Source organism: Varanus komodoensis, unplaced genomic scaffold (genome assembly GCF_004798865.1).
Source record: "Varanus komodoensis strain SLA01 unplaced genomic scaffold, ASM479886v1 scaffold36, whole genome shotgun sequence".
Taxonomy (NCBI): Eukaryota; Metazoa; Chordata; class Lepidosauria; order Squamata; family Varanidae; genus Varanus; species Varanus komodoensis.
This window is the reverse complement of record NW_025335873.1, coordinates 6,939,200-6,952,607: the sequence shown is the minus strand read 5'-3', so window position 1 is coordinate 6,952,607 and position 13,408 is coordinate 6,939,200. Positions and strand designations below refer to the sequence as shown.

At 50.4% G+C, this 13,408-nt stretch overlaps 2 protein-coding genes across 2 annotated transcripts in view; one reads left to right on the top strand and one right to left on the bottom strand.

Annotated features, from left to right (window-relative positions):
- The first annotated feature begins 220 nt into the window (after window positions 1–220).
- Window positions 221–13,408, top strand: part of BRINP1 (BMP/retinoic acid inducible neural specific 1) — an 86,901-nt gene continuing 73,713 nt past the window's right edge. Inside the window, exon 1 of the mRNA XM_044439949.1 lies at window positions 221–315. The gene's annotated coding sequence lies outside the window, so the exon portion shown is untranslated. The remainder of the gene's footprint in view (window positions 316–13,408) is intronic.
- Window positions 10,154–11,723, bottom strand: LOC123028278 (CLIP-associating protein 2-like). Its single transcript, XM_044439950.1, is given in 2 exon segments — window positions 10,154–10,761; window positions 10,764–11,723. Coding segments are annotated over 2 exon segments (1,239 nt in total). The 5' UTR covers window positions 11,479–11,723; the 3' UTR covers window positions 10,154–10,237.

Sequence of the window (13,408 nt, the reverse complement as noted above, 5' to 3'; positions counted from 1 at the left end):
GGACCCGCGAACCCCCCTCCGGATCTGTAGCTGGCTTTTGTCATCCTGCCTCTTTCTCCATTTTTCCCAACACGTTTTTCGGGGAAAAGATCGCGCCGCGCTTGCCTTGAATGCCTGGAATCCGGAGCGTGGCGCGGGGCTTTCTGTCTGAGCATGAAAAGGACTGCTAGAGCTCCAGTCTCCGTACGCCCGCAGCATCACCAAAGCGCCCACGATGCACGCCGGATCCAGAGGGGCTCGCACAAGTTCCTCCTTCCGAGCCGAATGAGGAGCCCCGGCCGCCCGATCTCCGGCACAGAGGAGCACTAACATCCGGTAAGGACAGGCGAGACGCTCGATTTTACGCCGGGCGGCGACAGCCCCGGCCGATCTCGTCTCGTGGGCCGCCCTCTAACCCTCCTCTCTGCCGCCTGGGGAGCCATCCATCCCTCCGTCTCTCCATCTCTCCATCCCTCCGTCCATCCATCCCTCCATCTACCTTCCATCCAGGCTTCCCCGCAGCTGGAGCCCCCCACCTCTCTCCCCTTGGCCCCAAGCGCACCGTCCCCGCACCCACCCACCCCCTTCTTCCCTCTCTCCAACCGATTTCCTACGTGTCTCCTTCTCTCCCCAAAATCAGAGGCATTCAGCTCCCATCCACGTTGCCCTGCAGTCCCTCCTCCCACAACAGACACACCGTTCTCCTTAGCAAGCAACGTGTTAGGGTTGTGTATGTGTGTCCAGGCATAAGCCCACACAAACTATGGGAATAGAACCGCAACATGGATAGGCGCTCCTCTCTCTCTCTCTCTCTCTCTCTCTCTCTCTCTCTCTCTCTCTCTGATCTCTGATGTATAGTTACACACAGACTATGTGAGAGGGAAGAGAGGAAAAGATTCTCTTTCTTTCTCTCTTTCTTTCTGTGTGTGTGTGTACGCGTGTGCACACTGATGTATAGTTACACATAGCCTGCATGTGCATGTGCGAGAAAGGGGGAGACAGGAAGGATGCACTGCAAAACAGAGCTACTGGGTGTACGTCTGTGTGTGTAAGTAAAAGTAATTGAGCCTATTTAGACCCAGTTCACGCACACGCACACACTCACTCACACACGCAGGCATCCCTTGTGGATTTAATTAGGTTGGCTTGCCATAATTCGTGTTTTGAGGGATGCTTTTCAAAGCATCCTGAGGACCAGGGAGGGAGGGCAAGGGAGGTGGGGCGGGACTAGTGTGTACATTTGGCAGAGGGTGTGCGTGTGCGTGCGTGTCAGAACAGGGAGCTGCTTCATGCAGTGCAGTCACGTCAGGTTCTCAGCTGGAGGTCGGCCCCAAACTGCAGAGCCTCCCCAGAGCGCCCCCTCCGCGGCTGAGCATCGATTCCAGGCGGGGGCAGGGGTCCCCAAGCAGAAGACGTCCTCTTTGCTCGATACACTGCCCTGTTTTGCTTGCGGGGAGGTGGGGGGGGGCGACCCAAAAGGCCATCACTTCATTTCTTGGGCTTTATAGGTCACTCCCCCCCCCCAAGTCCCACCCCATGGGGCAGAACAGTTAGGAATTGTCTTGGAAGGAGAGGGAGGGCGAGAGACCTTCCCCATTTGGTAGAGAGACATGGAGAATTCGGAGCAATCTTCCCCGTCATGATGGACGAGCAGAGTGGGACAGATCCACTGGGGGGCGGGCAGCTCCAGGTTGGGAGGGGCCACCTTGGGCGACAGAGGTGCAGCCCAGCTTCATCCAGCAGGTGCTCCTGGCAATTTCTACGGGGAGCCCGCCCCGCTCTGTGCCTCCCCAGCGGACCCAGCAAAGCGAGGGCCGGCGCAGAGCAGCCTTCCGTGCCCAAGGAAGGGGCTGGAAGACCATGCGCGGCAGGGCACGGACGCGCCTGGGGACGGACGGGGGGCCGTGGCGCCTCGTCGCCGGTGCCCGAGAAGGGGGCTGTTGACAAACCTGGGGGTGAGGATCGGTCCCGCTGATTGGTGGCTGGAGGGAAGCGGGTGGGGGAAGGGCGGCGAGTCCCATCCGGAGGAGGGATGCTCTTCCCTATAGACAGCTGAGCAGGAGTTTGGGGGAAGAGTTCCAGAGAAGTGGGCTGGTGGTACAGGGGGGGGGGGGGGGGGGGGGGGGGGGGATTAGCAAAGACTCCCGGGTGCTGCAAGGAGGCAGTGGGTGCAAGCACAGATCCTGCTGTTGGCAGTCCTGCTAACGCTTGTACATGCACACGTTCCCTTCCCTTCCCTTCCCTTCCCTTCCCTTCCCTTCCATTCCCTTCCCCTCTCAATCCCCCGCCCCCGTCTCATTTGCACCACAAACGTGTGGCCGTGTACTCCATAAATCCTGCTGCCATTCACCGATCACTGCACTGCATTCCCATCACCCCAACATGGACACGGACGCATGCACGCACACACACACACACACACAGAGACAGACAGAGAGATTATTCACACCGTTCTCCACTCTACCTCATCCTGCACACAACATGATGCTCGCCTCTTTAGCAACATAGTTTGCTCAAGACTTTTTCTCCGACATACATGGAGCCACGCGATTCTGTGTGCTCTCGCGGTCATGCACGCATGCACACGCCACATCGCTGGCTCAGTTCACACACACACACAGACTTCTTTGCATTGTATTTTATGCTCTAGTCACAGAACATAGGGCGACACACACAAACACACAGACCCACATAAACCCTCCAACTTCCTTGGCCCTTCGCATAAAACAGGCTGACATGTTTGCGAGTGGCCAGAGAAATTCTTCCTGGCTCTTTCCCCTCCACAGACAGACAGACAGACAGACAGACAGAACGTAGCTTCTCTATTTTTGTGCCCGTTTTCTGGGCAGATACTCAGAAAGACAAAGTTTGCTCATGCCCTTTCTCCCCTTTCCGAAAGATTTCTTTCCTCTCATCACACCCCATTTCCCCTCCTACATGGGCATATGCATGTTATTTTTCGGACCTCGACAGACACAGATCAACCAGTAAACAGATCATTCCCCTCTGCTGCGATTGCACGCCATGGCTGTTGCACAGGTGTGTCTGCTTCCCTTTGTGCACAACCCCGCACACCTATTCCCACCTCTCCTTCAGCACAAGGAGCCGGTCACATCGAGAGCCGTGCACGCACACACAAACCCACGGAGGATAAACTCCTTCCGGAAACAGGTTAGGCTCCTCCACCCACCGCTCCCTACATGCAAACAGAGCTTCAGTCCCACAGAGACTGTGCAGACACAGGTCTCATTCTATGCTCCCCTGACTGCGTGTCCCCTTCTTCTCGTCTTGCACTGACACATGAGGTGCATTCATCCACTTGCACACCCATCACTGCTGGGAACTTTGGGGCCGGTTCTGCCCTCCTTGTCTGTGCACATCGAACCGCAAGAGGAAGGCAGATTTGCTGGTGTCTCTTAATGCATCTTGCCCCCAACATCTGCCTGCTTTGGTGTCCTCCTCCAGGTATTGATCTGAGGTTTGCCTGCTTCTGGAACCCTTTCCCATTACCACCAAGCAGAAAATGCTTTGCACATGTTTTCCTCTCCTCCTTTTACTGCACTTCGCATGTCCTCAGGACTCAGCAATTGCTATGCTACAGAAAAAAGAAAAAAAAAAACTAAAAAAGCCAGGAGAACCAGAGAAACTGCGGCAGCAGGAAGGGATTCTAGTGTGTCCACATGCATCTTTCCTGGAGTTGAAATAAATGGGGCTCTGGAAAAAAGCTGGGGGGATTCTCAAGCATGGGGGGAGAGGTGTGGGGGGAGAGATGCTAGTCTGCTCTGGTGAGCCCGGCAAGACGGTGTTGGGATGTGTAAAGACGCATGTTGCAGGGGTGAGCTTTGTGTTTGCTGCTTTGAAAATCAGCATGTGTGTGTGTGTGTGTGTGTGTGTCTGTCTGTAACAGGGTACAGCTGTTTATCTCACACTCAGGAAATATGGGATCCCCATCTTTATCTTAGTTGCTTCCAGAAAGAAGATGCGGGGGGGGGGGGGGATGTATGATTTTCCAGGCAGAAAGTGAGGAAGCGAGTGAGCAAGCAAGGAAGAAGTGAGGTTTCCTAATGAAGAAACACTAGTGTGGAAACGTCGGTATAAGGAAAAGCCAGCCATTTGAGTCTGACCATAAGGGTGACCAAGCTTGTGCAACAAGATCGATGCATATTTTTTTGCCATAGTGTGTGTGCGTGTGTGTATTGTAGTTGCATGTGCTTAGATGATGGGGAAGTCTGCTTTTTTGAGCGCAAAGTCTGAGGAAGGAGGCTGAGATGGTAGATCTTGTAAGCAGGTGTAGGTAGGCGTGTGTGTCTGTGTGTGTGATGCCGATCTTTACCGATCTTTCATGAGTCCCCCCACTAATTGTGCAAACTGTGTGTGCTCATGGGCAGAACTGCAGGTGTGTTCGTAACAGGGATCCTTTGAAAGATGCTCTCTGATTTGTCTACTTCGATACTGACTTGTGGGGAGACAGTAGGACCCAGTCACAATTCTCTGAGTTTCCCCACATCTCCTTCCAGGGCCTAGCAAGGGGACTGCATAATGGCATTAAGACAAGAAATCAGTGGGGTCAGCTGACTGCCCCATTGAACTGCCTTATTTCAGAGCAACAGCTGCAGGGATATAGGAAGACTCTGGTCTCCCAAGTTGCTTCATATAGGATATCTTTGCTTTGATTCTGCCATATTGGCTCCGGATACATCCTGCTTTATCTGCCATCTTCCTGAGCTCTTCCATAAATGTTTCCATGATGCTCCCTATGCAGTTGGCTAAAAGTCAGTCTCTTATTTTGGATAAACACACGGCGTGTCTGCAGACGGCTATGGAGAAGCAGGAAAACTTAGGCATTTGACTGTACGGCATTTGAGATCCACCCATGTAGGTGCGAAACTGTGCTGCGCGTGCGTCCATGAACACGAACGCAAATGCTTGGGTGTGAGCGCTTTTTTGACTGTTATCTTGAAATGTTTTCCACTTTCAGGACAGATTGCTTGAGAACATCTGTGGCTGTGCAATGCAGAGGGAAGGGTGAGGAATAATGGCCATCTCTTGGTGAACAGGGACCAAAGATGGGGCTGGGGGAAGAACTCAGAAAAGGAAGAAGTGCAGTGAAAGACCACGGACAAGGAGACGTTCTTTTGCGCAGGAAGGGCTGCCAAGCCAAACCGCAGCACAATGCCCACCTTTCCACACAGGCTCATAATGCACATGTGTGCGCCTGATGAAATCTGTATGCTTCTAAGCACCTTTCAGACGATGTTGCCAAAACAAGCCTGATTGGTTCTCTTCTGCTGAGCTTCTCCAGAGAAGACACAGTGTCTCCCAGAAGGGGGAGCTCCAGCTCCATTGCTGGGGTCCAGAGAAGGCTTTGCCAACACCGACTGCATGCCAAGGCAATTCAGATCCCCATTTGGTTTAGAACTGATGGTAGGATGTTTTCAAAAGCAGGGAGAAGGCCCACTAGGGTACGAGCCAAGATTTTTGCTAAACTACCCTTCTCTCACAGGAGGGTGAGGGAGACAGCACCTGCCTGGGAGAGAAAACCAAGAGACAATGGCAACCCGAGTATATAAACCAGTTGTGGCCTGCAGATGGGTTTGCTCCATGTTTAAAAAGGGCTGCGGGTCTGTGGCACGGAGGACATTTTCCCAAACTTTCCCTTGGCTTGAGCAGAAGTTGAGCTTCGAAGGAGGATCTTTGGATCAGCCTGAAGTTCCATCAAGTCAGGGGTTTAATTCCCCCTGGTGGCCGACCAGAAGTCTCTGGAAGCCCACGAATAAGCCACGATTCTCCTGATATCTCCAAACTGGGATAGCTCTGGGTCATAATGGCTAGAGAAGAGGTCCATCCCACCATTTAAAGGTATCTAAGCCATCACACCTTGTGGCAGTGGATTCCATAAGTGAACCTGCCAATGAGCAAAGTAAGTCATCTTAGAAGCTAACACAAGCGTAGGGAGTTCAAGTGAGCCACTCATGGAAATAGGATGGATGTACCCTATCAAGGCTCCTCCACCCCTGGACGTTTATGATTATTCCGATTTCAAGGCAACCTTGGAAGATTGGAAGGGCTGAGGAACAGCCTGTCCAAGGTTATTTGGGAAGATGCACGGTGCTGAGTGGGAATTTGCACGACTGCCTTATATTCGGCCCAATATTATCCATTATGATACACTCTTCTGAAGGATCGGGGGGTAACGACGACTCAGTTTGTTTGGCTGGCCTATTTAGTGGGCGACCGGTACTCCAAGAGCGCCCATATAACACCTGCGTTAAAAGAACTGCAGCGGTTGCCATCTGTGGCCTGGGCCAAAGCAAGGTGCTTGTCTTGACATAGGGGGGGACCCCAAAAAACCAGGAATTATCTTCTGGAGAGTGGGCCCCTTGTAGTATAGGCTTTCCCCACTAGGTGAGTGTTGTAGGAACCCCTCTGCGTCAGCGCCCCCAGCTGGGTTGTTGCGAGAGGCTGCGTTCAGCTTCAGTGAGGGTCATTTTGAGACTCTTCCAATGCATTTGCCTATTCCGTGGTGGCCGATTTGCATGAAAAATGCACGGTGGTGAAATTTTGTTCAGGTGAGTGTCCAGCCGTTCTTGACCAAAACCAGCGTCACCCCTTTGCCCCACCCTCCCTATTCACTGAACCTCACCCCGTGTGACTTTTTTTTCTTTGATTCCCTGGATGGAAAAAGTCCTCAAAGGGAAACGTGTTGCCAATGTGGAAGAGGTGAAACCAAAAAAGCAGAAGCACTAAAAGGCGTCAAAATCAATGAGTTCAAAGCCAGTTAGATGTATTGCATCAAACGGAGAGTACTTCGAAGGTGACTGAAGTGTGAACATGTAAAAACAAATACCTAGTTTTTCATAAATAAATTCCTGGGTTTTTTTTGGGGGGGGGGGGACCCTCGTATAATGCTCTAAACAGCATAGGCCCTGGTTATCTAAAGTTTGTCTGCACCCATATATTCCCACCCAACCTTTGAGGGGAGCCTTTTGCAGCAGCCATCCTTCAGGGAAGAAAGAGGGGTGGCTCACAGAAAGAGGGCCTTTTTCTGCCTCTGCTCCCATATCTGGAATGCCCTCCCTAAAGAGATTTGCCTGGCAACATCCTTGTCTTTTTTTCTGCGTCGGGCAAAAACATATCTCTTCAAAAAAAGTTGTTTTAATATTTGATTCCTCCCATGGATGCTACTATGAGGTTGAGTAGATTAATTTAATCAGAATTTATAGATTAATTGGTTTATTAGTGTTGTAAAGTTTTATAGTTAATTCTTTTACTACTGTGAGCTGTCCAGGGATGCTGTTAATGTTTACAGAGTAGGCCACCTAGAGATGCTGTTACCAAAATAGGCAGCAAATACTTAAACAAACAAACAAACGGTTGGTCCTGGCCTCTACTAAAGTGTCTAGCCACCTTTTAAAGACATCTACCCTAGTAGCCATCAACACTGGAGTAACCTTACAATTACACATTATTTGGAGGGTCGTATCTGCAGACCATAAGGAAGGCTGAGCGCCGAAGGATTGAGGCCTGTGAATTGTGGTGCTGGAGGAGACTCCTGCGAGTCCCTTGGACCACAAGGCCATCAAACCGGTCAGTCCCAGAGGAGATCAACCCTGACTGCTCTTTAGAAGGCCAGGTCCTGAAGATGAAGCTCAAATACTTTGGCCACCTAATGAGAAGGAAGGACTCCCTGGAGAAGAGCCTCATGCTGGGAACAATTGAGGGCAAAAGGAGGAGGGGACGGCAGAGGATGAGGTGGCTGGATGGGGTCACTGGGGCGGTGGGTGTGGGCTTGGGTGGACTCCAGGGATGGTGGAGGACAGGAAGGCCTGAAGGAATGTTGTCCATGGGGTTGCGATGGGTCGGACATGACTTTGTGACTAACAACAACAACATCTGCAGGCCGTGGAATGAAGCTCTCACTGGGTGCAGGAAATCCAAACATTGAGTGTCTTGCATAGGTGGATGCCCTGAATTTTCTTGAAGCCTTCCAGTGAGGAAGGGCAGAGCAACCCTTTCCATTCATTCATTCCTTCATTCATTCCATTTTTATACTACCCAATAGCCAAACATTTCTCCTAATGTTGAACTGAAATCTAAAGGCCTACAGGATAAGACCATTCGGTGTCAGCTAAGCTAGAGAACAAGTCTGTTAATTTCTATTCGACATCCTTTTGGAGCTCAAGTTCACCCTCAGATCCTGTCATCTCCAGGTTAAACATGCTAGTTTTTCCAACTTGTCCTCACTGGGTTTGTTTCTCATCTTGCTGGCCTTCTGTGCTGCCCTCCTCTGGACCTCTTGCAGGTTGTCTCCATGCTTCTTAAATTGAATTTATCAATTCAAGTTGCAACAACCCAGATTCAGGCTGGGCATCAGGAAAAGCTTCCTCACGGTCAGAGCAATAGGACAGCGGAACCAGCTGCTGGAGTGGCGGTGGGCTCTCCCACACTGGAGACATTCAAGAAGAAACTGGACAGTCAGCACTCAGGTCACCTGTAAAACTGGGGAAGCCGAGTTTCTCCCAGCCCTTCTAGACCTGCTCACAGCTGTGCAAGCTGTCTCAGGTGGGGGTTTAGAGAAAGATGTTTGGATCTTTAGGCTGAGCTTCATGGCAACACTTAAATGTGAAAACAGCTTTAAAATGGAGAGGTCCCCAAACTACATCCCACTTGCTGTCTTCTGAATGTTTGGAACCACAGTTCCCATCTGCCGATCTGCTCTGACTGTTGGCCATAATTCAGGCTAGATATCAGGAAAAATGTCCTAAATTTCAGAGCAATATTACAAGTTGTCTGAAAGGGCATGGGCTCTTCCACATTGAAGGCATTCAGGATGAAACTGGACAGAGTGGGATGGTGTAACCTAGTGTCCTTCAACCGTGGGTTGGACCTGGTAGCCTTCTTGGCCCCTTCCAACTCTAGTATTGTATGATTCTATGTGGGGCAGAGATATTCTTATTCTGCTGCTCTGAAGCATCTTTTAAAGCCACTCTTTAGGCCGATGCCCTCATGAACATGGAAGTATGAAGAAGAGACGAGATAGCACAACAGTTAGCAGAGCAAACCTACAGAACGATTTGTAAAGGTGCTTTAATCCTGTAAGCCAATTACGGATTCAGTTGAAGGCAACTTTAAACAGAGAGGTCTCTGTGTGGCTCACACAAAGCCTTTCGCCAAAGAAGTGAGGCTCATGTCAATAGGAATGGACTTCCACAGTATTGGGGCCACAGTGAAAAAGTCCCTGTAGCTTGCCAGCCTAACAGGTCTTTATGGCAGCCACACAGGAAAACCTTAATGAAGACCAGCCCAGGAGCTTTTTGAAGAGGCAGCTCCCAGAGTCAGTCCTCCAGATGTTTTCGACCTCATATCTCACCATCCCTGGTGACCATCGGCCACACTGGATGAGGAGGCGGGAGGCGTAGTCCAGGACATCTGCAGGCCAAAACACTCCAAACCAACCATAACAGAACCCCTTTGCCACCCTTTGGAACATGAGCACTAATGAAATAGTCTTGCCGTAGCAAATGCTTGCAGCTGAAGATATTAGGCCTATGTGTGCTGAACGATTGGAGCTATGAATCTGTTTCTAAATTTAATGCAGTGTCCTGAGGGGCTCTGCCTAAACCAGTCCTGACCATGAGCCCCACAGGAGCATAAATAAGAATTCTTCACAGGCCCCTGTGTGTGCTGCCTGCCACTCCGGATCAGCCCTGGCATTAGAAGAAGCATTCCGTGCAAATGAGGGATGAATCGAAGATGTTTCCTTCCCTAGATTTTCTTCCTTTTTAAAAAGCTTTCACAGCTTAAAGCATCCCTGTTTCTTTTTTAAAAGAACAATGTACAGTATCACTGATCAAAATCAATGAGAAAACACACAGAAGAGTGTGAACAGAAAACATGATGCATTTGTGTTCTGAGTTCTATTTCGCTTCGATCTAATGCTATTAATTCTGTTTTTCTCTTGGAGATGGATTAAGAGTTCCAAAAGGTGGCATTTGAGGCTTTTCCTTTGGCTGCCTGGCTTTCTTCAGAAGACCTCTTAGATGGCATGAGCTTCCCTGGCTTTGTCCAAGAACATCAGCAGCTGCATCACCTGCCCCAGAGCCTCTTTGTACGTCCGATGTAATGCTCCAACGGCTTCATTTTGCTGCCAGAGAGCTGACTGAGATGTAGCTTCAGCTCATCACCCACGGGCTGCATGAATGGCCACGAGACAGAATACATGAGCCTTCCAAATACTGCTCTCCGGGTGATCACAGCCCTATATCCCCTTTAAGTATGTATGAAGGCTTCTTTGATAGGGCAGCTCAGGATTATTATACATCACCTTGGACATTATACATTCATCTGAAAAATGATTTCTTAGACCTAGGTAAGTCTTTCTTGCTTCCACTCTGGTCTCAGCATCAACGCCATGAATGCCTTTTTTGATGGCTGCAACCAAGACAGCTGCATCACTTTCCAGTGAATGAGTCTGCCACTCTTGCAACAATTGGTCTAGACATTCACAAGAGTGCCTTCTGACTGCAACAGATTTTGAGGTACAGTTGCTGGCTATGAAAGGTATAAATCTGGGAGAAGGGGTATGTCGGATGATTAATCTAATGGCTGCACACCCAGAAGCAGCCATAACTTTGGCACTGTTAGAGACCAGATTAAACAGGATAGGCACAACAGCTTCTGCACCATGATCAAACTTATTTCCTAGAACTGTTGAAAGATGAGCTACTGTAATGCATGCTTCTCTAACCATTTGTGATCTGAGATCTTTAGCTGACAATTTAATGCTCCATCCGACAGCCGAAAATGCTGGGAAAATCCATCATATTGTCCAACCCCAGCAACAAGTAATGACCAGACCTTCTTAAGTGCATTAACTCTTTGATTCCAATCATGTTTATCATCTGACAAGATTTCCCTGATTTTATTGAGTGTTTCTTCAAGTTCATGCCTCAAGAAGATCTGGACAGTAGGAACATCTGTAAATGCCTGTATAAAATCATGTTCATCAACAGCACCAGCCTCTCCTCCTTTGGTGGTGCCTCCAACCTTAGGCCTACCAGCAGAACCTGACTTTTTTGAAGTATTTGAAGGATCTCTGGGTTTCTCAGATGCAGGAACCTTGATAGCTGAAGCAACTGAAAATGGCCTATTTCTATCTATTGATTCTTCATCATCAAAGTTTTTATCACTGTTGTTGCTTGAAATCATATCACCACAATTTTTCACTTCATTAAACATCATAACTATTGTTTGTAATCTTGCAGAGGGAAGTCCCCTATTCTTTCTTTCCTTCATGTCTATAAAGTTCCACAATTGCGAATATTGCAACAAGATGCAGAAGTGCAGAATCAGTTTGCTGAGAATTAATGATTGCGTGCCATTTGCATTTAACATTGCAACAAGACAATCACACTCTCCTTCTCCTGAACGGTAGCTCTTGTGTTTCAAGCCACCACCAAGATGTCCCCAAATTAACATCAGTGGAGCTGCTTGATCCATTAACGTCAAAACAAGATTCTGTGCTGGTTCACAAACCTAGTCTTTGGCATCACCCATTCAATCCATCAACACTGAAAGGCAGGTCCTATATAGGATTTGAAGCATCTCTTGAGTCTGTCAACAAAGGCACCTACAAGATCTAATCCAACTAATGAGACCTTATAATTACTAGAGTTCACCTGTCCTATTAATTCATCAACCACTTTATCTACTGCTCAAGATCAGTAGAAACACTGGGGTCATTCAAATACTCCAGAAATTCCTGGCCGATCTGCCACCCATGGCCCGTTTTTTTCCGCTGTTCCTCAGCACAGAAACCATCCTTCTTGCCGTGCTCCATTTTGATCAGAATTGAACTTTACTACATCCAACAAAACAAACCCCGGATCTATTTATAGCTTGGGAAGGAGCAAGAATGGGTAGGGAAACGTCCCAAGAGTCCTTCCTAGCTGCAGTGAAATTCAGGTATGCAGGACAGATCTCTCCCGCTCACCCCCAGTCTGTTCTGCAAGAAGGGCCTTCCTTTTGCCTGAGAAACTAAGCCCCGGCCGAAAAAATAACAGCTTTTGACAAAACAAAGCAACAAGGCATCTGGAGAAGATAAACTGTAGCAAGACGCCGGCGACTGCTGTTGCAATGCAGGCTTGGAGGGATGGGAGGGAAAGGGGGAAGCAGCTCCAGGTGCGTCTACACGTGCAGGATGCAACTGTGGGCTGACTTGGGGCGGGGCAGCACGCGCGCGCGCCCGGCCTCGTTCTGCCCCCCGACCCCCAGCGTTTGCTTCCCCCGGCGGGACCGGCCTCTCCAGCGGGAGACGGCGAGGCGCGCGAAGAGGCGAGGGACACGTCGGGGAAAAGCGCAGCGCAGCGCAGCGAGGAAGCGCGCCGCTCCGCCGGCCCGGGGCACCCCAAAAGCGGGAAGAACGGCTGCCGAGACGGGCCGGGAGGCTGAGCCGCAGCTGCACCACGAGGGGTCCTGCGAGGCGCGCCGGCGCAGCCGCCCAAGGCTGCGGAGACGACCCCGGCCCCTCCCGCCAGCCAGCGGCACGCCGGGCGCCTCTCTCGCCCGACGGAGCCCCCTCTCCCCCGCGCGCGCGCCCCTGCGCCTTCTCAACGCCCGGCCCAACGGCTGCGCTTTTTCGCCTGGCTACGCGCTTCCTTTCAGAGATCCTGGCACGCTTGCGCCCACTACCTATTAAAGCATAGAAATGTTTTAATAATAATAATAACAACAATACCTGCGCACACGTGGCTCCAGACGCGCCCCTTCTGCCGCGGTTTTCCGTGCGCAAAGTTTGCGGCTGCGCAGGCGGAAGTGGCTGGGCTAACCGCTTCTCTGAGTGCGCAGTGTGCACGGACCTCTCTTGAGCAACGCGCGTGCGCACGCAGCTATTAGCCCCCACTGCACCCCCGTCCTCCTTTCCTTGGATTTTCTAAGCGTTCCGGTCTTTTTCCCAAGTGGGATCATGGATGGCGAGCTTCCCATGGCTTCATCTCTCCCACTGTTTTCTTCGCTCCTCTGTGAAAGTCCTTGCTTCTGTAGTCGAGATGGAACTAAGCGGGTGGTTTTCCAGCGCTGGGGAATCTCAACTTTTGTAGAAGGGCCAAAGGTGGGGGAGAAAAGAAAAAATACCCCAAATGGGGAGGAAGGCCAAATAAAAGGCTGGGGGTACAATAGTGACCAACTGAGGAGTTGGGGGAAGAAAATCGGGATGGAGGGGGCAATGAATGGGTTCTAGTCGCCATTCAGCCACGGGGTCTAAGGAAATCTAGCTTCTATCTCTCCTAGAACACCAGGTTCTGCTGTCTGCTCATTTTGTTTAATTTCTACAAAGTGTTCTAGGTGGGTGCCTAGAGTTGGGATAGTTCCTTTTCCATGGTGCCATCTATATTCTGCCTAAGCAATGTCCCTGCAATTGTGAGTTTGGCAC